Source organism: Patella vulgata, chromosome 4 (assembly GCF_932274485.2).
Source record: "Patella vulgata chromosome 4, xgPatVulg1.2, whole genome shotgun sequence".
Taxonomy (NCBI): Eukaryota; Metazoa; Mollusca; class Gastropoda; family Patellidae; genus Patella; species Patella vulgata.
Window position 1 is genome coordinate 22727759 of NC_065882.2, and position 26445 is coordinate 22754203.

Genomic DNA, 26445 nt, shown 5'->3' on the forward strand with positions numbered 1-26445 from the left:
TATTGGATTGCGGCGTATGACACCAAGAACATCTGTTGATATGGGAGATAGGAAATCAAGTCTAACTCTTGATGAAGCAATAAGTTCAGGAATTTATGATCCAGTATCCAATTCAGTATCCAAAGACAACAGAATATGCTCATTTCCAGAGGCTTTGAAAGAAGGACTTATTCACACAGACTCACTTGTTAGAGATCCATTTTGTGGAGATATACTCACGCTTGCTGAAGCCCTCGATAAACGTATAATAGATGCTAATTCTGGAAAAATGTTTGACTCTAGCTGGCAACCAATTGCTTTAAATTTTGCTTTGGAAAAGGGATTAGTATTGCGCTCAAAGGCCCCATTAAATCTATCCTTATCAGAAGCTTTGGATGAAGGGTTGTTCAATGTAACTTCAAATAGTTTCATTGATCCTGACACTAATTGTGAAATTGATTTCAATAGTGCTCTTAATTTAGGACTTGTAAGTGAAAATCTGATTAAAATACGAAACACTAATACAGGAGAAATAGTGTCTTTTAATGAAGCTGTCGATATTGGTCTTGTGGATTTAGAAACAGGTTTGTGTGTTAATGCCTCTGATGGTGATCAGTACACTATAATAGATGGAATGGATAAGGGTATCATACTGGATTCATCAAGTCAGCCAGCCATAAGTCTACAAGAGGCTATTGAAGAAGGCATTTTAGATCCATCTTCTTGTCAATTTAAGGATCCGGTTTGTGGTTTTAAACTTCATTTAAAAGATGCAATGGAGTCTGGGCTGTTGGACAGAAACACAGTCATGGTTAGGAATCTTGCTGATGATACTGTATTAACAATAGATGGAGCAATATCACAGGGTATTGTTCATTCCAAAGATGGAACTTGTTTGATGCCTAACATGGAACCAATTTCTTTTGCTGAAGCCATGGAAAAAGGAGTGGTATTTTCTGATGTTGGTATTAATGACAAAACATTAATAGAACTTGTACGACAAGGAATGTATAATGCAGAAAGTGGAAAATTCACTGAGCCATCAACAGGAAGAACAAGAACTTTAAAGGACATGGTCAGGGATAACTTTGTGGAAACTGCTGGTTTAAGAATATTGGATAATAACACTAAGAAAGTTCTTTCATTCAAACAAGCCCAAGAATCACTAATACTTGACTTAAAACATGCAATTGTTGTCGATACAGAGACTAATGAAATGTTGAATTTGACAGAAGCTGTTAAACGAGGATTGATTCAAGAGAGTATTGGCCATTTTCAATCAACTTTAGATGAAGCAGTTAAAAGTGGAATGCTACAAGTAACAACAGGGTTTGTTATTGATCCTGTATCGAGAAAACTAGTAACCGTCCAAGATTCGATTGATTTGGGATTGATTCAGACATCTCAGTTACTGTTGAAAGAACCAGGTACTGCAGAGTATATACTTTATGCTTCAGCTATAGAAAATAGTGATGCCTTCATAGAAGAAAACCAATTAGTATTTGCCAGATCTGGTTTTGGATTAGATGTTATTGATGCTTACCAGAGTGGATTATTGGTGAATATACCCAAGAGTGGATTTTCTATGTCAGAGTTATTGAATACTAATCTATATGATTGTTTTAATGAAAGAATGAAGAACCCCATTACTGGAAAATTGTTGACTGTAAAAGAAGCCATGGAAAGTAATTTATTAGATCCTGATTTGCCACAAGTTGATGTGCCCAATGTTGGAACCTTCTCTCTAAAACAAGCTATTGATAAAGGCCTTATAGATCCAATAACAGGGCAGTACCTTGCATCTAATACACCAATCAGTATTCAGGCTGCGTTGAAGGAAGGAAATGTGGTAAGAGCTAGAAGTCCAATCCCATGTCTTAAATCGCCAATCTTCAAGAAATCCATTTCATCAAGGAAAAATAGTCTTGAAAATATGCAGTCAATTGTTGATATGCAAGGTACATATATCCTAGACACAGTCTCTGGAGAATATATACCTCTGAACCAAGCCTCAGAAAAGGGGTTAGTGGATTTTGTAAACAAAACAATACTTAATAACAAGTCTGGACAGAATATTTCATTCCATAGTGCCCTTCTAAAAAACATTTTGATTGATAAATCGGATCTGAAAGTTGAAGAGATGTTGGGAGAAGAACTTTCTGTAGAAAACAAACCAGTTGAGAATACAAAGAAGGCGAATACAGAAGTTATTATGAAAAACAAATTATCAATAGATCCAAAACAGTATATGATCTCTAAAGAGAATCTGCGATACTACCTAAAAGTCAGTGAAGGAAAAGATGATGAAAGAAGCTTATCAGACAATGAATCTTATGTAAAGAGTTATTCACAAAGAGATTCAATCAGACGAAGTCTCAGCCTAAATGTGGGAATTCAAAATAAGGATGATAATGAAGTGGATGGAATATATAATAAGCGATCTTTGCCAGAACTCTCGAAAGAAATATCATGGAACTCACCTGAACGTGAACTATCAGCATCTCTTGACACCTTAATAGAAACTGCTCTTAAGAAGCAAATGACAGGACCAAGACCAATGACATTGTTTGAAGCCATAAATAAAGGTCTATATAGTGATAAAGATGGTACCTTCATTGACCCAGCAACAAAAGAAATTTTGACTCTTTCAATGGCAATTCAGAATGGCTTAATAAATGATGAAAAAAGGGAAATCATATCCCCAAGCACTAATAAACCAGTATCTCTCAAGGAGGCAATTGCTTTGAAAATAATAAATCCAGAAACTGGGAGATTCCATGATAGTGTGTCTGGGAAGGAGTTAACACTTCAGCAGGCTAAAGATGTTGGGTTCATATTTAAAGATAGAGATGTCTCAAAGTCAACTGTTGAAATTTATGTAGAAGAAGTCTTGTCAGATTCATCATCAAATGGACGGAGGAAAATTGAAGAAGCATTTGCAAGTGGAGTTTTGCATCGCTCTAATTCTCAAGTTATTGACCCTGATTCAGTTCAACCAATGACTCTTAGGAGAGCAGCAAGTCTGGGAATGATTGATGTTAAGAGTGGAGACTTTAAGAATCCTCAAACTGGAGAATGCATGTCACTCTCAGATGCTGTTGATCGTGGTTTCATTTTAAGTCCAAAAGGGTTAACTTTATATGCTGCAATCGAACAAGGTCTTTACAATCCCAACACTGGTAGGCTGTATGATCCTTCGAGTGGTGAAGAAAGAAATTTGGAAGATGCTATGGGAGATGGTATTGTTACTGGAATGTGCTATGAAATAAGAGATCTATCACAGGATAGTATTATTACTTTGACTGAAGGAATCAAACGTTGTATAATTGATGATAAAAAAGGGATGTATGTCAACCTGACTACAAATGAAGTGCTTGATTTTAAGAATGCAGCATCAGCTGGATTAATTGTTAATAGCTCTACCCGTGTTGGTCTATCAGATCATAGCCAGATTAATTCACCACTACCTTCACCGTCAAGTGACCAGTCACTATGGTTTACAGATATTTCAAAAAGTCGAAATCTCCTGACAACACCTACATTTTCCCTGCCAAATGATGATTTCAAATCTACTAATGTAACTGGTGTTGAAGTAAAAGATAATAAATGTTTAAAATTGTGTTGTGTTGAACCACAAGACTTTAAATCTGATCCAGATGTAGATTTTGCTGGTGTAGAAACATTGAAATTGAGTGATAACTCAACTGGACAGTTACCTGATATAAAACAACAGGTTAAAAGTGATATAGAATCTTCATCTACGTTATCTGGAACACATGAACAAAATAAGACAACAGATAAGACCATGTCAAAGAAACCAGAGCTGTCACCAACTCTTAAAACTGATCATGATATAGAAAAACCATTGAAATTAAGTGACAACCCCACTGAACAGCTATCTAATGTAAAACAAGTGGGGGTTATTGGCAAAAAACTGTCATCAACATCATCTAGTGCACCTGAACAAAATAACACAGAAAAGACTGATCATGATATAGAAAAACCATTGAAATTAAGTGACAACCCCACTGAACAGCTATCTAATGTAAAACAAGTGGGGATTATTGGCAAAAAACTGTCATCAACATCATCTAGTGCACCTGAACAAAATACAGAAAAAACCAAGTCAATGAAGCCAGAACTGCCACCAAAGCCAGTATTGACTAGACCAACAAAGGATGATATTTCTAAAAATGCCAATACTTCAACACCAATGACTGCCATAAAGAAGCCTGATTTACCTCCAAAACCATCTGCTTTAATCAAAGAGAAATTGGATTCTGTTAAAATGACATCGCATTCAGTAGCAAACATAAGTAAACCAGGTCATATAGCTGATTTAACTTATGAAATAAAAGCCTTGAATGATGGCTCTGGGCATAAAAATGTTAAAAATCGAAGATCAAATGTTGGACAAGAACCAAGATCACTTTTACCTACAACACAACCAGAAGAAACGAATGACTCACAGACTAGATCAGTGGTATTGACATTGACAGATGCAAAGAATATCCCAGAAGAGAATGCTGATTCACAGACTAAATCACTTGTATTGACAAACACAAAGAGGACTCTAAAACTGTTACCATCAGGTGATGTTTATCAAGAATCGTTACAGGAAAAGACGAAAAAAGAAATAGTTAAAGATCCACTTAAACATATGTCAAAAATTGTTACAGTTGACCAAAGACATAAATACAGTAAAACACCATTGGTGTCAGAGAATATAGACCAGGCTTCACCTGTTACTTTAAATATTAAAAGTGTGTCTCCTGGTGATGTAACTTCAACCCATAACAACAAGGATAATGGAATGATGGATAAATCGCGCCATGTTAACATTGAACAAATACCAACACCAACCATATTAAATTCAATTGACCAAATAGATATCAAACAAAATGATATATTTGATAGTAAAACACCATTAATGTCAAAGAATATAGACCCGGCTCTTAATATTTACGTTCTTTCACCTGATGATGTTGATTTACCACAAAAATCAGTTATTTCAACTGATGGTGGAATAATGGATAAATTGCATCATCTTAACACTGAACAAAGACCAACACCAACCATACCAAGCTCAAATGATCAAATAGAAATCAAACAAAATGATATATTTGAGAGTGAAACACCTGTAATGTCAAAGAATGGAGACCAGATGTCACCTGTTATAGTTGTTTCTCCTGATAATGTTGATTTCCCTCAAACATCAGTTACTTCAACACATAACAACAAGGATGGTGGAATAATGGATAAATTACATCATGCTAACATCGAACAAATGCGAACACCAACCACACCTAGTTCAAATGACCAATTGGATATCAAACAAAATAATACATTTGAACCTTCGCAGAAAACTAAGACTGCTAAAAAAGAGGACAAAGATTATGAACAAGAAGTAGCTGAAACAATCTTTCCTAATAATGTCCCAAGCAAGAAAGATATAAATATTAAGTTAATACCTGACATAAGACTTGCTATTTCACAGAAAAGTTCAGATTTAGTCTCAGTACAATCACAAATCCATTCACCTGAAATTGATAAAAATGTCAACATCGGTAGCGAATCCATTGATGAGACCATTACAGAATATGTGCCATTAATTCAAAATCATTCAGTTAAAGGCACCCAAGATTCACAAAGACCCACTGAAAATGGAATGGGTGTTGTTAAGAAAAGTAATAAGGCTTCTGATCTTCATTCACAAAAGAATACTATTAATGAAAATCCAGGAAATCTTAATATTTCTTCTGACAGGGACCATATTGAAGTTGATAAATTATCAATAAATATAAAAACTGATGATTGTCTAGAAGTTAAAGATTATAAAATGGACGACCATAAGACTTTGGGCTCCTTACCAAATAAAGTATCATTTCCACAGAAACTTGAGAATAATGATGTAAACCTGTTATATAGTCATGGAGAAACTCATCCTGCTGCAGATCAAAGTATTTCAGATCACTGGATTAAAGAAACCTTTCATGTTGTTTGTCAATCTGATGAAAACCAAACAGAATCCAAGTTAGTATTAGATATAGAAAATGTCAAATCAGGCTTACTAGAGCATGCAAAAGATGCAAGTAAACTATCAAACTATCACTGTATTGAAGACACCTTTGATGTTGTTTGTGCATCTGATAAAAACAAAACAGAATCCCAGTTAGTATTAAATCAAAAAAATATAAAATCTTCCTTACCAGAAGATGATAAAGATGTAGGTAAACTATCAAACAGTAGTGATCTCTCATCATGTGTAAAGAGCAGCAGGAAACAAAAAGCCAAAAATGTGAAATTTCATCCTTCTGTGAAATTTGATGATTATGATGATGATGATTTGAAAGAGCCAGTGGATATTAATAACATGGGACCCCGAATTCCACAGCTTAAGCTGAATGATCTAGATCTACCTTTAAACAAATCCAAATTAATAGTTGACAGTGATGAGATTGGTACCCCTGAGAATGATGTTAAATCTGAACTACTCTTTAAGATGAACCTGAAAGCAGGAATCACAGCAAGAGAACGTCGCAAGGTACTCGTGCATGTGGATTTTTGGACACCATTTTGTCTGGTGATTTTATGGAAAATGTTATGCCATATGTCTTAATTGTTGAAAAATGTTGCCTGAAGTGTGTGAAATTTTTTTAGAAATAATTTACTACTTTACAAGATATCTGTATCAACTCATACAGTAATAGTTCATTTATCTAACCAAGTTTGGTTTACTAACATTACAGCTACTTATTGTGAAATATAAAATAACGCATGTTTTTCCTTGCTAATAATTTGAATGGAAATCACGGAGACAATAGTTTATCAATATTGCAATTTTGTTTGCTGTATTGTTTTATGAATAAATCTTTTTCAATGCATTATTTGTTATGACTTTTGTTTGACAAATTTTTTCTGACTTGTAGTTTTTGTTGCTTATTTCATTTCAGTGCATTTTGATATTTGTTAATTATAATCAAAATTTAAGTTAAATGAATTGTTTGTATAGATGTGAATTAAGTTCATTTTCGTTTAGATCATAGATGTAGCAATCTGGGCTCCGCATTTGTAGAGAGAAATACATAAAAACCACAAATCCCTTAAATGTTCAATGTTGATGTTTGTTGATTGTTTGTGCCTGCACTTCAAAAATTAAGAATGTCAAATATCTCTTAAATTAATTCTGAATTAGTACTTCGGATTTCATTTTATAACAGAATCTATTTAAAAATTAAAAGGAAATTATCATTGAAAAATTAAAAGGAAATTATCATTGAAAAATTGTGGAAATTTTCCTTTGTATTATTGAAAGTTTGACATTCTTAGAAAATATTGAAATATTGCCATTGTGTAACAACTCTCGTTAATTTCTGAGTAACTATTTTGCCGATTTCTGTATTACCAATATGTAATTTGCAATTACAGATTTGTCAAATGAATATAATACAAAACAGTGTTGATAGGAGAGACCACTTGGCAATATTTTCAAGTTTATGCACTTGTGCTATTTACAGTTTCTCATTAAAATATTTGTCAAGTAATTGTTTGGGCATGTTAAATTTTAAGTTAATAATTTTTTTTTAAATTCTGTATTATTAGTACGTAATTACCTTTCAGGTTACTTATCTTTTAACTTTTTAAATACCCTTTAAAGCTAATAATAGATCAAATCAAAATTGTTTTTTGTACTTATATTCAAGATATTCAAAACAGTTATTCAATACAAATATTTGTTTCAATTATAAATATTTCTTATATTTGACCAAGGTATTAATGATATGTTCTAGGGTCGTTTGGCTGATTCATATGATAAACTCATACAAGATTTAAATGATGGTTTGAATCAGATAGCAGATTATGAACAAGTTCTAAAGGATGATGAGCAAATGGCAGATGAACCTTACAAACTTCAGTCACAACTTGAAGCATATAAGGTGATTTTTTATACGCCCGCATTTTCATGTGGACATATTATGCCATCACTCCTGTCCGTCCAACCACAATTTGTTTGTAGACACTCTACAGGTCACAAATTTTGTCTGATTTTGACAAACTTAAAATATAGGTCTATCTCCCAAAGATCTCGGTTCCATTTGATAGTGGCATGTATCGGATCATAACTTCATGGATTATGGCCCCTGATTGTACGAAAAATCATGTTTTTAGCTTGTGGACACGCTACAGGTCACAATTTTCACCCGATTTTGATGAAACTTGAAATGCATGTTTATAACCGAAAGATCTTGGTTCCTTTCGATATTCACGCATATCAGATCGTAACTTCCTGAATTATGGCAACTGCGATTTAAAAAATCGTTCAAAAATATTACCGTTACACCGTAATTTTGGTTAAGTTTGAATTTCGTGAAAATCGGACCAAAACTGCAGTACAAAATAGCCGCCCCTCGTACGCAAATAGTGTTAACATCTGGTATATCATTGTTGTGGACCCTCTAGAGGTCACAATTTTGATCCGATTTTAATGAAACATACATGTTTATAACCCAAAGATCTTGGTTCCTTTCAATAATCGTAATTTCCTGAATTATGTCCCTTGATTGTACAAAAAATCTTGTTTTTAGATTGTCCCTTTAGAGGTCACAATTTTTATCCATGTGAATAAAAAAATGTGTGAATATATAGCACCGTTTCACACTAAGATCTTGGTTCTTTTTGACAATCGTGCATATCCGAACGTAACTTCCTAGATTATGGCTCCTGATTGTTCGAAAAATCACATTTTTAGCTTGCGGATTCTCTAGAGGTCACAATTTTTTTTCCGATTTTAAAAAACGTTTAAATACATCACCATTCCACCAGAATGAAGGTTGAATTCGAATTTTGGGAAAATTGAAATGAAACTGCCCATCAAAATGGCCCTCTTTGTACACAAATTGTTTAAAAGTATGTAATACGAAGGTTGTAAACCCTCTAGAGGTCACAATTTTTATTCGATTTTGATGAAACTGTAAACATATCTTTATATCCCAATGATCTCAGTCCCTTTGGATATTTACGCATTTTAGACCACAACTTTCTGGATTACTGCCCCTGATTGTACAAAATATCGCGTTTGTTTTCAGCTTGTTCTATATCCATCTCTTGCAAAATGTAGGCATATCCTGCCTGACAGCTGCTGGTTTATTATTCCATCATATCTTTTGGGGGTGGGGGGGGGCTGACATATATATTGTTTACTTTCATATAGATATTTCAGTTGTTATTATCTGTGTGTACCATGAATGTAATTTATATTGTAATTGTACTTTATCTTGGCGGGAGGTATCATGAAATTTGTAATTAATGATGATTTAATTATTTGTTTTGTTTGTGTAATAATATCTTTGTATTATACATTTCCAGACTGTTCATAAAGAAGTTGATTCCATTAAGCAACCAATTCTGTCTTTAATATATCAAGCTGAACAGTTAACAGAACATTACCAGGAAGAACTGGTACCAGAGCAGGTAACAGAGTTACAGAGTATGGCAACTTGTACCAAGACTGCCTTAGAGAAGGTAATATAACATTATCATTAGCATAAACATATATTCAATGTAGGAGTAATTTTCAACTAATACATGTAATTTATAAGTTTCCTTATCATTATCAATGTAGCATATTTTACACAATACAGATTTTAAAATAGTTTATACATGTATTTATTAATAATTAAAACAATTGTTGTATAAATGTGGTTTTGATGATTAATTTTAATGATTAATTTCAGTTACTAAAAACGTCTGATATCCGTCTTAAACATCTCAATACAGCCACTGAGGAACTTCAGAAGTTTGAGGATGAATCTAATAAATTTAAAGAATGGATGACAGGTGCTGAGAGAGAACTTGAAAGACAGGATGAATGTCTGCAACGTTTTGAAGACCTTAAACCATTGGCTGAAAAACAAAAGGTATTTAATGACAACACAAAGATCTAAACAATTGTCTATTTAAAAACCACCCGTCTTTTCTTACTTGTTTTTGGAGAGCTCAGATGCAAAAGACACTTGCCTTAAGGAACATCAGGCTTATCTCCAGGGAAAATGATAACCAGTTAAATAATTGTCTTGGGAGTTCCGTCCCTTGCTTTACTTCACATGCCTGAGTAAACCTTTTTGATTTGAAAAACTCTAGAAACTGCAGAAACAACTGAATAAAATGAAAATTTTAGATTAAATCAGTATGGCTTTAAAACCGTTAGGGTTCATACATGTAGTTAATGTCAATTCAGCAAAATATAATCTGAAAACATACCTTTTCTGGTAGTTGATTCTGTTTTAAATGACATAAAACAATTATTATTGTGTTTTGAAGGCTCTACTAAATGACATTGTCTCACACCAAGCAGATGTGAGGTTTATGCAGATGGCTTCCCAGAAGTACCTAGAGGAAGCTAAGGTTAGTTAGAATTATTTTTGTAACTTGATTACCTATTTTCAGTGCAAAAGATAAATATATATTCTTTTGTTGTCATTTTAAAAAGAAGCTCTTCAAAATTAGTTTTTAAAAGTTCACAATCAAAAATAGGTTAATATAATATGGAAAACAACCAAAATAATTCTGGTATGTTTTTTTTCCACAGCTATACAAGTTGGAAATTGATGCTTTCAAGGCTGACAAACATCGACCAACCAGACACAGTCTTATCAGTATGAATGATCTGGAAGCTGAGTCTGTTCGTGAAGAACTCAAAGACATCAGCAATAGACACTATGAACTGAAAACCAAAGTAATCGGATTTGGAGATCGTCTGTCAAATTTGGCCACGAAACAAATAGATTATAATGAATCTGCTTTCAAGATGTTGCAATGGCTAACAGAAGCAGAAGATGAACTTTCATCTATTAAACATGATAGTAGCTCCCCAGCGCCTGATAAACTCCATCATCAGTTAGAAAGACTCAAATCACTTAGCAGCGATGCTTTAAGTCAAGTCGGTCTCCAACAGGATACCCAGAAGAAAGGTGGTGATCTTACCAACTGCCTCAGTGGTATTTCTGCAGATCCTAGTCAAATCCGTAATATGCAGAAAACCATGAAAGATATTTCTGATAGATACTCTGCAGTAACCAAAGATGTTGGAGATCAAATAAATAAGATGCAGGCAGCTATCACTAAATCTCAAGGAGTCCAAGAGTCCATTGCTGGTATTCTGAATTGGTTAAAAGACACAGATAATGTTGTCAGTAACCAGCAGCCTATCAGTCTTAATAAAGCCAATCTCAACAACCAAATCCAAGCCTTCAAGTTAGTGGAAGCCGATGTAGATAATCATAAATTTAGCATTGATTCTGTTAAACAGAAAACCAATGATCTTATTAAGAACTGTGATCTTGAAATGGCCAGATCTCTAGAAGAACAACTGAATACTGTAGACAAAAAATATAATGCTGTTAAAACCAAATGTAAGAATAGAGATAAGGACCTTGAGGAGATTTCAGGGAAGTTACAAAAGTTTAATGATGGTCAAGAAGAGACTCTAAGTTGGTTGGCAAATAACATTGATGCTCTTAAATCTAAAGATATGAGTAAACTACCAAGTGATGAGATGCAAAGTGAACTTCAAAAGATTTCAATACAGAAACAAAAACAGAAGAGAACGTTGGATGATTTGAGGAAAGTTGGCAAAGATCTTACCACAGATAAACGAAGTGGAGACTCAGGTACTGTACAAGATGCTCTCAAAAACTTAGAACTACAGTGGGCAGAATTAGACCATCTGTTCTTGGAAAAAGAACAGGAAGCCAGAGATAAAGAAATGCGAGGAAATGAATTTGAACATGCCAAGAATATATTCCTACTTTGGTTGACATCTACTGAAGCTCAGCTTGATGAATTTGAACCTGTTGGTATAGATATAGAGACAGTAGAAAGACAGATTGGGGAATTAAAGGTAGAAAAATATTTTGCTACATCCATATTACTTCTTATAATCTCAACAACTGAGTTTATTTCTCATTGTATGTTTCATATACTTTACATACCATATGGATTATGATTAATTATGCCAAATTTGTACCAGGGTTTTTTTTTTTTCAAATTAACATAAATATGTTATTTTTCTACTACAGCCTCTTCTAGAAGACTATGAACAGCAAGAACCTAATATAGATGAAGTCAATGAATTAGGCAATACTTTTGAAAGCCTTCAATCTCCTGATCGACCAATGAGTCCTATTCGAAGACATGCACGTAAGATGTTTAATTATTTTATTTTTGTTTGCACATTTTGTTACATGTTCAATACTGCAACAATGTCTAATGTTGCAAAACTGTAATTTTTTATGAAGTAAGTATAACTGAATGTTTAGTGTTTTAGATATGTTAAGTTTCACTTATTTCCAACAGGTGTTGGTTCTAGAAGAATTTCTGGACTCTTGTCCCCAAGGTTACGTTCTCCATCACCGACAATGTTTCCAGGACAAACCAGTCCTCTCTCTAGTGAATCTAGTGGTATTAGTAGTAGGAAGAGTTCATCTGACTATCTTCTGCTAGATGGTAAGATTCTGTAAATTATTTATGCATAATTATAAACAAATTACAAACATGTGACTGTTAGTTTTACTGATGAATCTATTTGCAAATATTCTACTTTTACATTGACCCACATAATAGGTTGGGTTGTGATTGACAATAGAGTAAGAGCACAAATCTCTAATAATATAGCCTTATAACACTATATACAGTTCAGTTGATACTTTATAGTGTTCATGTGTATAAACATTTAAATTATAAGTGCAGATAGTGCTAAAACTGTGCATAGTTCTTGATGAAAATGCATAAAATTAACATACTGTCAAACTACTACCCTTTTATGTTTTGATTTTATACGGCGTCATACAACAGATTATATTGTGATGGATGTCACAGTAGCCAAATTGACCAAAGTATTTTTTTAAACCTCTATTTTCCATAGATTGATATTTATATGATTTTACAGATCTATCTGAAACCCAACAACAACTAATGGATATTAATCAGAGATATGATATAATTGGAGAGAGATTAGCTGACAGACATCAGGAGTTGCAGAATGTTCTAGGTAGTATAAAGACCTTTCTCCAGGACCTACAAGACATGTTGTCATGGTTAGATATGAAAGATCATGAATCTAACTATCAGAGTGATATACCAACCAATGAAAAGGATGCCAAGAAAAAACTCAAAGAACATGAGGTAAAATTTATACAAAGTGTTTTTGTTCATGATATCTGATTTCTGATATAGTTACATATAGAGCTATTACATTTATGTTGCTTTGAAAAATTTTGTGAACCCTGAGTGGCTAAGGTTATCATCTGATTGACTTGAAATTAATTTTTTATTTATCTTAGCACTAGGAAGAGACCTATGCAATTGTAATGATTTGCAATAATTACTTCATGGGTTGATGCCCTTAACCCTTGTGCATATTCAAGGAGTATTTCGGGACCCCACGACCATATCCTTAACATTTGTGAGGAACTGGTTCATAATTTATCTAGCAAGAATTTTATACATTGTCAGCTACTTAATGTCAAGTGTAATGCTGAAAATAGAACGGAAGTGAGGCAGTGGCAACATTCATCATTTGACAAAAAACTAAACATTTTGCTGGTTACAAGTGTCTAATCTGTTCTGCGCTCTGTGCCAACTTTGTATTTGGAATCTTTCTTACTGATGATATTGCGTTGGTCATTCTAGTAATACACTAACACTATTTTATGGAATAACAATCACTGGTTTATTAACATGCAACGTTGTATGTTAATAAACCAGTGATTGTTATTCCATAAAATAGTGTTAGTGTGTTACTGTTCAATTACTAAATGCCACTTAAAGACGTTACATTCTAGTAATCTAGATCTGAAAGCAAATCTAGGTACTTTACCAACCCCATCAAAAGACGATTCTACATGGAAATGACAATTTCGTTATTTGTCGATTTGTATGGTTTCAAAAATACCTTATAATTCATATCGTCACTGTTAATACCTCAAATATTTTTTTTTACTTTGATTGATTATTATTCAGTCTTTATGTGAAGCTGTAGTTTGATTGTATGTGAATAAAATTATGCATTCAAAAACCAATTTATGTCTGGGGTCTTAGATTACCCCTTGTTGCCGATAATGTTTTCCGTGCGACGTGTCCGCACAAGGGTTAATCAGTTTTTGTGTCTTGTAAATGTTTCAGTTACCTATAAAATAAGCTTTATTACTTGCTCAAATGACTTAATTGCTTGAGCACATTTTTTGTTTTCTGGCTGCCTATTTTCTGTTTTGTGACAGTAAAATATGATAATATTTACCAGTTTAGGATCAATATTAACCTTTTTTAACAGAATTTCCACCATGAACTGTTGGGTAAAGAGGCACTAGTTGAAGATATAAGAAAGAAAGCTTTGGACTTGATACGAACTAAACAAGGTGTACCTGGCCTAGATACTCTACAAAATCAGCTCTCGCAATTAGGTACTTTTTAATTTGATACATCAAATGCAATTTTATAAAGTTATTTATAAAAGTTTTGGTTCAATTATGGCTGTTAAATTGATCAATAATTTTTTAAGTATTAAAAAATAAAAGTACAATCAAATTAGATCTCAGGGCTGGCCATTAATATTTGTAATGTATATTATATTTAAATGTGTGGTGTTTTCTTGTATTTTTTGGCAGATGACAAATGGCATGGTTTAAGAGCCACCTCAGAACAAAGACGTTTAAGTTTAGAAGGCATGGTTATAGACTTGAGAGATCTTAGAGAACATGGTGACCAGCTACAGAAATGGTTAACACAGAAAGAGAAAATGTTAGATGTTTTAGGTCCTATGGCTATAGAACCTGTTCTATTAGAGAATCAACTAGATCAAGTCAAGGTATGATATGTGTTTCACATTGGTTTTAAAAAAAGACTAATTGTACATATAATATACCAGTAGTGGTTCATAGTCAGGACCCAACTCCTGCACATTGTTAACATTTTATATTACTTCCAACCAAGTTTCTTTCCACACATATAAATGTGAGCTTTCATACCGATTTCAGTTCCGTAGTGCATTTAGGATGAATATTAAGAATGGCAAATTTTATTTGTTACAAATAAAGGTATCGTTTGAAAAATAATCTAAATGATTTTATAGATATTTTATGTTTGAAACAGGTTCTGAAAGAAGAATTTACTGAACAAGAACCCTTGTTTGATAGATTTATTCAGTCTGGTCATTCTGTACTGGATAAATGTCGTCCCAACTCGATGGATTCCAGCAGTGTTGGTAGAAAAATTGATACTGTCAGTAAATCTTGGGACAAACTTCATGACAGACTCAAAGAACGTGAAAATTCTTTAAGTTCGCTTGGTGGAATAGGTGCTGAATTCTCAGATGTCACTAAAAATCTTGGAGGATATCTAAGTGAAGTCAATGATAAACTGGACAGCCTTCCATCTATCAGTTGCTCTCCTGATACACAACGCAGACAAATTCAAGAAGCAATGGTATGTATGAACTTTTTTTTTATTTATATTTTTTCACAAATTGATGGATACTATATTCATTTCCAGAAAAGACTTATGAAAGTGTGATGAAGGTTAAATTAATGAAGAAAAGCTTGCTGCATGTATTATAAAACAGATCATGTGTGTAGAATTTGATTACAATTCAGATGATTTATTTCTTATAGGATATTGGTAATGACCTATCTGGTAAGAAACCTGAATTAAAGAAAGCTCAAGAATTATGTAAGAAACTTTGTGATTGTTCCAAAGATCCTTCTACCAAATCTGATGTTAAAAACAAGCTGTCAGCACTAGAAAAGGGTTATAATGATGCCAGCAAAAAAGTTGGTAAGTACTATCACATACATTGAATTTACTTGTCTTTTTCGATTCATGTTTGATATAATGAGACTTCAAATCATTTGATCCAAAATAAATTAAAGTACAAAACAATTATTTATAGACATTCTGCAAATTTTGTGGAACTAAAATAAATATTTCTTTTATGTTGTTGGATGTTTTCTATTGTCTATTAAGTAGGCTATTTTTATTTAATATAATATTCAGTATTGCATATTCTTATTGTGAAGTTTGTGAATAATAAATTTGTTTAGGCTAATGTTGTCAACATGAAATTAGCAAACATCTTGAAAAATTTAACAGCCTTTTTGTGATTTTACCCATGAGAATATCTTGCCATCAGAGGTTGCAGTGTATTTCATACATTTGTTACAAAAGAAACACAAATATCGATGACTGATTTTGACCCATGAGAATATCTCACCTTCAGAGGCCACAGTCACGCAAAACCCTTGGGTTTTTTGCACACATTTGTTGAAAAATAAATGCAGATATTTGTTTTCGTAGAGATACAGTTTGCTCTTTACTTCCCACCAAACTGAAAAATTGAAATGAGTGTATGCCTGTGCCTTCAAACTCTTCATTGGACAAAATAGCCAGGAAATAATGATACTTTAAATTAATATGGTCACACTTGCTTTTAATTGCTACTATTGATTATTTGATACTAATGAGAAGCTCTAAGTCACGCCCCCCCCCCCTTTAATGTCTGATGATGGATGTTTTTATCATATATTCAGATTCACGTATTTCTGCCTTGGATAATGCTAATCGTGAAGGAGAAAGATTCCAAGCTGAGTGCCATGATGTTCTAGACTGGGTTCAAGACATGTCACGTAACCTTAAAAATCATGAACCATTATCAGGTGAAAGAGATACCCTTCAACAACAAGCTCAGGATTTGAAGGTAATTTCATACAAATGTTTTGCATTTTCAGTGGATGTATCTCTTTGTGACACTAATTCTGTTTGTCGGTGCATAAACCAGACAACACAGTTGATCATCAAAGAGAGTTAAATGTACAATATGGAAGCCAGTACCAAATTCCATGAAATGTCATTTTATTAGTTTCATTTTCACATAATTAAAAATGTAAAAAATATCTGATAACTTTAAGTACAACTGTTGAAACTTCCAATGTCATTCTTGTCAGTTTCATATTTTCAAGGATTGTCAGGTTTATGTATGGACTTGCATTCTTTATTTTAAAATACTTGAATAATAATCAATTACAAAAATTCTATTCTAGAATATTCAGAATGAGATTGCTGTGAAAATGCCAGAGATTAAAGAGCTGCTGGAAAAAGGTAGCAAATTTTTGGAAGAAGCAACCCCAACCCCAGATATTCGTCAGATGCAGGAAAAACTACAGATTATCCAATCTGACTGGGATCAGATTAAAGCAGTAGCAAGTACTAAACAAGACAAACTAGCAGAAGCATATGATCATTCACAGAAATTCCACGAGAATATGGATAAAATGTTGTTATGGTTAGAGATAGCAGAAGACAAACTGCAGAAAACTAGACCACAACAGTTAGATAAAGCAATTATTGGTAAAAAGATAAGAGATTTACAGGTATGGATGGAATACTATCTATTTCATGTCTGAGCTGTTTTAAAATATTTAATAAGAGACCTTATTTTGGAACCAATAATTGGAAAGGTCTTTCTTTTACAAATCTAAAAATATCAGTTTAAGTGTTGCAATAGATATCCTTACACGGTTGAATCTTAGAATGTGATTACTACTTTAAAAAAAAAAATTTGGGATTATTCCAGGCATTACAAAATGATGTATTAAAGAAATCTCATGATCACGATAATTTAAACAGTGAAGGTGAAGCTTTAATAGATTGTGTAGAAACAGGTGGAAATGAGATACAAGATAAGATGGATAATATCAACAAAAGATGGGAAGGACTTGGTAACAGTAAGTACAGTATATTCTGTAACTTCTAATAGTACATGTTATAAGTGCAGGTGATACCTCACACATAAAAAAACAGTCGGACAAGACACATTAGACAGATATTGTATAAAGGTAAAGGCTTCACTCACAACATGGCAGACAGCGAAAGAGAAATATTTCTGTAAAATTGTATTTTTCTAGTGTCAGACATGATTGACTGTGTTTTTAAAAAATCTTAATGTCAGCACACTAAAGATATGGTTTCTAACTGTTCCGATTATAGAACTTAGGCAAATAACCTAGTCCAAAAACAAGGACTTTAGATAGTAATCAATAGGATTCAAAACATTATAAGCGTTTGAATAATATATAAGTGTAATAAATGGAAAGCTGGGGCATAAGTTCTTTTTCAAAAAACAGAAAAATTTTCTGGTGACTTAAATATTGGTATTCCAGAACTCTTACATTGGAAAGAGTTATTTATGCTGAACTGAAGGTGCACATGTATAAACCAAGTTTCTGTAAAACATCAAAACCTTGTTTGATAGTTTGACTTATTATTTCAGATATAACAGAAAGGGCACAAGACCTAGAAGATGTTCAGCTGCGTCTTTCGGAAATCAATGACAACATGACCGATGCCAATAGTAATCTGAAGAAATGGGAAGAGAAACTAGATTCTCATCTTCGACTTGGTCCAGTTGCTAAGGATCCAAAACATACTGATAAAATCAAGGTTTGTTTATTACATTACTAGATGTACACCTGAAAAACATTACTTGTTTTGAAAATGTCTTTGTATTTATTCAATTCACATAAATAACTTAAGAACTATTATAACAATATAGAAATTCTTTTCAATCTTCGTGTAAGTTAGATTCACATTTTGCTTGTCTAAGCGATTAAGAAAGTTTCTGTAAATTTCCATTGTTTTTATTTGACATTTATCCAATACCGTTAATTTGTATATTCTTAGGCCTTGGCAGATGATGTTCAGGGATTAAATGGACAATTAGACTATCTAGATGCTTTATTAGATGGTATCAATATTGATGGAAAAGCAGACACTCAAACTATGGAAGCAGAAGTCAACAACATGAAATTTAGACAAAAGAAATTACAAGAGAAATTAGAGGATGTTTTGTCAGAAATGGAATCAGGTTCACAGAGTCTTTCAGAATTCCAGGTAAGATTTTTTCATCAGTCCCCTACTTGATTTTCTAAATTTTATTTCAAATCGAGACAAAAAGGGAAAAATTCATAAAATTGTATCAGATTTGTGTGTATAAGAAAATGAAACATAAAATTTGAAAGACACTAAATATCAAATGTGGTTTTACAGGGTTTGTTACGAGATCTTTGTGGTCAATTATCAGACACTGAAAATGACCTAAACAAGAAAGAACCAGTTGGCTGTGAACAAACTATTTTAGATTCTCAACAACAGGATATTGATGTAAGTATGTCTTTATACTTCATAGATGTTTTGATTACACTGTTTTGGAGGATTGTGGGGGGGGGGGGGGGGAGAGGGTCTAGTGGAATCAGAAGGTCTGTCAATGAGTTTTCAATTCCTTGCATGTACATGACAAGAAGTAGGGTCACCTATCCAACCTTGTGGGTTTTCTCCGGGTCCTCCGGCTACCTCCCACTGCTAAAGACCCCTTCACACAGTAAAATTATTTAAATAAAATTAAACCATCTGTTAGTCCCAAGATGTGCTAGTTTGTGTCGAGTCCATGTTAAATTAAATCCTCTCTCTCTCTCTCTCTTTTATACCCTATACCCTTTAAATTACTAAATTCTAATCAAGGAAAATAAATTGATTTGGCAGGAGTAGTATTTTGTAGGCTTGCAATGCATATCATAGATGTAAATAAAGATAAATAATAGTAACAATGATAAAGAATTGCGTTTCAAGTTCTGCCTTTTAATTTTATTTTCAGAATTTCTTGGCTGACCTTGGTGATAAAGAACATGCTATCAGAGATTTAGAAGCTAAGTCAAGAGACTTGATGAGAGCTGGCTATATCACAGAACCGGACGTCATCAAATCAAAGGTATTGTTTTTTTTATTAATTGTCGGGTGGAAGTTAGGTGCTTAAATGGTCTAAAGCCAAAGGGCATGGTTTCAATTCCAGCTTGTACATGACAAGGAGTGGGGTTGCCCTGTCCAACCTCCAGTTTCTCCCTCTGCCAAATAAATTTCGGGATGTCATTTTTATACCTTCCGTATATAAGTCGAAACAGAGTATAAGACAAATGCCGGACTTATGCTGAAAAATGTATCGACTTATGACCCGAAAAATACAGTAATTTTGGAGGAATTTGAAACAAGTACAGGTCTGCAGTAGTCGGCACACTTTCATTCTATCGTATTATGACATCGCGTAATTTTGTAGGAATATTACTGACATAAATTTGAATACTGTGCAGGAATTAAATATGAAAAATAACGAGGTGCACCTATTTTTATACGCCCACATTTTCATGTGGACTTATATTGTCTCTGTCCGTCCGTCCACAATTTGTTTGTGGACACTATACAGGTCACAATTCTTATCTGATTTTGACAAAACTTGAAATATAGGTTTATCTCCAAAAGATCTTGGTTCCTTTCGATATTGGCATGTATCGGATCGAAACTTCATGGATTATGGACCCTGATTGTACGAAAAATCACATTTTTAGCTTGTGGACACTCTAGAGGTTACAATTTTTAACTGATTTTGATGAAACTTGAAATGCATGTTTATGACCCAGAGATCTTGGTTCCTTTCGATATTTGCGCATATCGGATCGTAACTTCCTGAATTTTGGCCCCTGATTGTATGAAAAATCGCGTTTTAGCTTGTGGTCCCTCTATAAAAAATCGTTCGACTATATCACCGATACACCTTAAGGTTGGTTGGGTTTGAATTTTCGTGAAAATCGGACCAAAACTGCCGGACAAAATGGCCGCCCCTCGTATGCAAACAGTGTAAAAATATGGTATATTAAGGTTGTGGGCCCCCTTAGAGGACACAATTTTGATCCGATTTTGATGAAACTTGAAATACATGTTTATAACCCCAAAATCTTGGTTCCTTTCGATATTCACACATATCGGATCTTAACTTCCTGAATTATGGCCCTTGATTATACGAAAAATCACTTCTTTTTTTTTGAGCTTGTTCTCTGTCCATCTCTTGCAAAATGTGGGCGTATCTTGCATGGCAACCGCTTGTTTATTACGTACGAATTTGAATAATTTGTTGACACATGATTTTTGTGTGTGGTCTAAAACTGCCTGCTTAAATAACGATAAGAGTTATTTTGAAATACGAGCCAGATGAAGCAAACTTGTGCTTGGAGTGATCATTTAATTTATTTTCTCACAGGTTGATAATTTGAAGAAACAGTTAGAAAAAATGAAAGAACAGGCAAAGCAGAGGAAGTCAGACATCAAGAATAACAAAGATAAAGTGAAAAAGATCAATGAAAAAATGGCTGCTGCTGCTAAAGGAATGGATGCTGCTGGAAGTAAAATGGAATCATTGAAGCCTATTGGTGGTGATGTTAAAGCTATCAAACAACAACAAGATGAACTCAAGGTAAACAATGCAATGTATTTTACTTTTTCAAATTCAAAAGTTTATAGTGTGTCATACAAAGTTTCTGAAAGAAAGTACTGTGAAACCAGAAATTATTGTCAGTGTGTAAATTGGATTATATTGCCAGTTTCTACAAGCATATTTGTGTTCTGTAGTGTATCAAAATAAAGCAGAGATTAGTTTCCAAGTCAATGAAACAAAGGTGAAAAATCAACTATGCTTGATGAGGTTGTCAATTAGTATTCTTTACAAAATGTAACTAACTTTTAATGGTTTCCAATATTTGTTATTAAAATTATAAGAAGCCGATGGTCAACAATTAATAATCATTTCAAGTGAAATAATATTGTAGATCATGTTAATTTTGATACATATTTATGTCCAAGCGCTATCATGATGCATTAGTTTCTTGTTTAAAAATACATTATTTGTTGTAAATTTAATCCCAAAAGTGATAATTTCAATGTTTCTGTGGATTGTTTTCATGTATCTGTTGTAGCTTTTCAAACTATTGATCATATGTTTTAGAATTTCGTAAAGAAGAGTGTTGATCCTCTACAAAAACAGTTTGATGTTGTATCATTTGAAGGACAAGCTCTAATACAATCTGCACCTACTGGGGTGGATTGTCAAGATCTGGAAGCTCATCTTGAAAATTTGGCAGGAAAAATGTCGGAACTCAATGAAAAGGTAAGATCATTATAATAGTAATAAGTAAAATCATATTTTGGTAGGTTTCAAATAATGTCAGTATTAGCAATATCTGAATTTATTTTAGGTCAGTGAAAGAGAACATAACTTGGATACTGCTATTTTGAATTCTGGTAAATTTACGGATGCCTTGGATTCATTGTTGTCATGGTTAGCAGAAACAGAAGATATGGTAGCCAATCAGAAACCTCCATCTTCTGAACATCGTGTTGTGAAAGCTCAATTACAGGAACAAAAAGTAAGTGATTAGTTGTATTAGTCTTTTTTTCCAACAAAAACAAAGTTCATATCCAAAACAATTTCTGTGTTCAGGAAAACATAGTCCAACACTTAAAATGATGATCAAAGTAGGAAAATAAAATAAATAAATGTCAGTCATACTTTATAATGTTAACATAAGGCTGAGACAAATTGAAATTGAAACATTGATTAAAGTGTAATAATTTCTTTTTCTACAGTTTCTACAGAAGATGTTAGAAGATCGTGCACCTAGTGTTATCTCAGTTCGTGAAACTGGTGATAAGTTACAAGCTGGTGTTGACCCCAAGGAAAAGAAGAAGATTCAAAGTCAGATGGCACAATTAGAAGAAAGATGGGAAAATTTGAACAAAACTGCTTCTGGTCGCATGCATACTCTTGAAAATGTTATGGAATTGGCCAAAGACTTCCAGGATATTAATGAACCACTGTCATCATGGCTGGATGTTAGTGCAAAACGGTTTGCTTCAATGGAACCTAAAGCTTTAGATGCCGATGGAATTGAAAGACTTGTTAAAGATTTAATGGTAGGCTGCCTGAACAAGTTTAGATAATAGAATCAATAGAATTATTTACAGATTGTATATTTTGTTGAGAACTTGACTGTAAATGTTTAATAATATTAAACTGATTGTTAGTGATATAAATGGAAGTTTTCTATTTGGCTTACAGGCACTACAAGATGATGTAAGTGATAAAGAAGACCAAGTAAGAGATCTGGCTATCAAGGGTAAACAACTACAAGATCATTGCAAAGGTGTGTTTAATCTGAATACTTGTACATGATACCAGATATTTAATTAATGTTTTCATTAATCTCTCCCCCCCCCCCCCCCCAACTATGTGATTAGTACTGTTTGTCAAGTGCAAAAAAAAAAGATTTTCTACCCACCACAGTGCAACGATAAACAAGAGATTATAGAAAATGGAATGTAAAGAATATAATCATTTAAAATTTGTGCATGTAGATTACAATATGAATAGAAATTGTGATGATTATGAAATATTTCAGGGGAGGATGTTGTTCTTGTGCAAGTTAAAATTGATGACGCACAACATAAATACTCTGACCTGAAAAACAAAGTAGCTGATACATTAGAACAGATGGAAGAAGCTCTCCCATTAGCTCAAAACTTCCAAGACAAACATAACCAATTTTTACAATGGTTGGCTCAGATTGAGCCAGAAGTTCGGGCCAAAGAATCCAAATCTGGTGATGCTGAAGACCGTCTTCAGGTATAGTGAAATATGAAAACAATTCTCAGTGTACAGTTAATGTGGTTTAAGGATAATGTACTGAAAGTTTCTCTTAGCTAAAGATTGGCAATGACCTTTGGCTTCTCTTAGTGATGCCTGTATTTGACATCAGCCTTGGTACCTCAAATTTTTCTCAAGATAAAAGTTCTATTTTTTATCTAGAAAGGAAGTAAGTAGATGTCTGACAGTTTTATTTGTTTTTTTCAGAGTCTTTTAGATGAAGTAGAAAACATACAACCTATATTAGAGGAAATTAACCGAGATGGTAATGAACTAGTAGATCTAGCACCAGGAGATCTCGGTCTCAGGGTAGAAGATGCTATCAATAAAGACAATAAACGATTTGACTCAATCAAAGATCAAATTGAAAAACGAGCTGAGAAGGTTCGATTGGCCAGGCAAAAGTCTTTCGAGGTAATAATTATTTAGTTTAACCCACTTTTTGATATGTGATTATGTAGCTGTAGTATAATATTTATTTAGTATTACTTATTTAGCATTACTTATTTAGCAGTAGTAATAAATTAGTTTTGCTTCTACTTATGCATTTATATTTATTGGCTTTTGGACTTTTCCCTCTAAATACTGTATGTCATGTTTTAAATTTAAAATTGAAACTATCTTCTTTGTATTTATTTCTCTTTATTATAACATTGCATTTATGTTCTTAGATTAGCATGTAATTTTAAGTAATATATAGAATTCATTTAAACTTTTTAGTTGCTTGCTTTTCTGTACTTTAGCTGCTATATTAATATATCTTAATTTATTTTATCCTGCATACCTTATTTTAGCTTGTAGCTTCGGTAAGTTGCTTTTAGATGTTGTGTTCTGTCATTCTTTTTATTACTTGTGACCCGCTAAATGATTTGGGGTTTCCAGTGTACATGTCTTCAAAAATAACAAGTGAGCTGCCGTGACGCAGTGAGTAAGATTCTGGCTCTTGGGTTCGCTCCCTTTGTTTGTCAAGAAAGTTTTGGATTTTCCAACATGGTTTCTCCTGGTCAGTGGGAGAGGGTATTGCAAGAACAGTGTCTAGTTGTTTGGATGAGACAAGAAAACAAGGTCCTGTGTACACATTGCTATATGGAGTCTTTTTTTATAATTAATATAGTGTTTACCAACTTCCACTCTACAATATTTGAATAACCATAACATTCATATAACACATATGGATTTACTTCTTCTTGGTATATATTACATGCAATGTAGTAAAGAAAATATAAGACAGCTAATACACCTACAATTTGTTTAGTGATTTGCCATAGAGTGGGTCTCATCACAGGGAGATTATCAAGTCCTAAATCTTAAGGGTGTTGAGTAGTCTTAGAATACACACTAACTTTTCAACAGCAATCTTATTAAGACTTTGCATACTTGTTTCATGTATAAAATAGCCCAGAGGACACATAATAGTCCGACCGTTTGTTGTGAAATAATGGAGATGCAAGCAGAAAGTTTTTATTTTATTTTGATTAATCTAACTAGAAGTATTGGTGGCTTACAATATATACATATATAATTAATAGCTTGCTTTGCTTATTTTTCTGTTCAAAGCTATTGCATTGCCACATTAACATATTATAATATGTATACATAGGTAGGCTTTATGTTATCCATTTGGTTTCCTAATGATTATAAGTCTAGATTATTTCATATTTATAATCTGTGTTTACCATGTTTTTGAATCAGATTTTCTTAGAAGTTATTAATTTATTTATAGGTGTTAGGTGAATTAGATGATTTATTGGAATGGTTTGATGAAGAAGAAGGTAAAATGTTAGAATCTGAACCTATCAGTTCATTCCCCGATAAACTTCAATCACAACTTGTAGGACAAAAGGTATTTTTTATGAATTACTAATTAAACATATGTGGACATATATTGTCGTCGCCCCTGTCTCTCCATCCACAATTTGTTTGTGGACACTCTACAGGTCACAATTTTTATCCGATTTTGACGAAACTTGAAATACTAGGTCTATCTCCAAAAGATCTTGGATGCTTTCGATATTGACATGTATCTCATTTCTAGCTTGTGAACACACTAGAGGTCACAATTTTTATCCGATTTTGATGAAACTTGCAAAGATCTTGGTTCCTTTCGATATTCCTGAATTATGGCCCCTGATTGTACGAAAATCGTACTCTTAGCTTGTGTTGACTCTATAGAGGTCACGATTTTATCTGATTTAAAAAACGTTTTAGTATATCACCGTTACACCCTAATGTTGGTTGAGTTTGAATTTCTTGAAAATCAGATCAAAACTGCCAGACAAAATGACTGCTCCTTGCACACAAATAGTGTAAAAATATGGTATATCAAGGTTGTGGACCCTCTAGAGGTCACAATTTTCATCCGATTTTGATGAAACTTGGAATGTATGTTCATATCCCAACGATCTAGGTTCCTGTCGATATTCGCATATATCAGATTGTAACTTCCTGAATTATGGCCTCTGATTGTACGAAAATTGCGCTTTTAGCTTGTGTTCCCTCTAGAGTCACAATTTTTATCTGATTTAAAAAAACGTTTTAATATATCACAGTTACACCCTAATGGTGTTTAAGTTCGAATTTCGTGAAAATTGGACCAAAACTGTTGGACAAAATAGCCGCCCCTTGTACGCAAATAGTATAAACATCTGGTATATCAAGGTTGTGGACCTCCTAGAGGTCACAATTTTGATCTGATTTTGATGAAACTTGAAATGCATGTTTATAACCCAAAGATCTTGGTTTCTTTCAATATTCGCGCATATAGGATCGTAACTTCCTGAACTATGGCCCTTGATTGTACGAAAAATCAAGTTTTGAGCTTGTTGACCCAATAGAGGTCACAATTTTGATCCGATTTAAAAAATAAACGTGTGAATATATCACAGTTATACACT

At 33.3% G+C, this 26445-nt stretch overlaps 1 protein-coding gene across 8 annotated transcripts in view; it reads left to right on the plus strand.

Moving 5' to 3' along the window:
* Positions 1-26445, plus strand: part of LOC126819025 (microtubule-actin cross-linking factor 1, isoforms 1/2/3/4/5) — a 150119-nt gene that overhangs the window by 91539 nt on the left and 32135 nt on the right. For all 8 annotated transcript variants that reach the window (XM_056100451.1, XM_056100448.1, XM_056100453.1 and 5 more), the window contains 27 exons: positions 7770-7916; positions 9346-9501; positions 9714-9896; positions 10300-10383; positions 10568-11878; positions 12057-12177; positions 12334-12483; positions 12926-13161; positions 14309-14438; positions 14643-14842; positions 15127-15459; positions 15645-15807; positions 16560-16726; positions 17070-17399; positions 17603-17753; positions 18299-18468; positions 18709-18918; positions 19075-19188; positions 19679-19792; positions 21113-21325; positions 21854-22015; positions 22104-22274; positions 22495-22821; positions 22967-23051; positions 23307-23530; positions 23759-23965; positions 25275-25394. In XM_056100451.1, the coding sequence (XP_055956426.1) occupies positions 7770-7916; positions 9346-9501; positions 9714-9896; positions 10300-10383; positions 10568-11878; positions 12057-12177; positions 12334-12483; positions 12926-13161; positions 14309-14438; positions 14643-14842; positions 15127-15459; positions 15645-15807; positions 16560-16726; positions 17070-17399; positions 17603-17753; positions 18299-18468; positions 18709-18918; positions 19075-19188; positions 19679-19792; positions 21113-21325; positions 21854-22015; positions 22104-22274; positions 22495-22821; positions 22967-23051; positions 23307-23530; positions 23759-23965; positions 25275-25394 (5979 nt within the window). The remainder of the gene's footprint in view (positions 1-7769; positions 7917-9345; positions 9502-9713; positions 9897-10299; positions 10384-10567; positions 11879-12056; positions 12178-12333; positions 12484-12925; positions 13162-14308; positions 14439-14642; positions 14843-15126; positions 15460-15644; positions 15808-16559; positions 16727-17069; positions 17400-17602; positions 17754-18298; positions 18469-18708; positions 18919-19074; positions 19189-19678; positions 19793-21112; positions 21326-21853; positions 22016-22103; positions 22275-22494; positions 22822-22966; positions 23052-23306; positions 23531-23758; positions 23966-25274; positions 25395-26445) is intronic.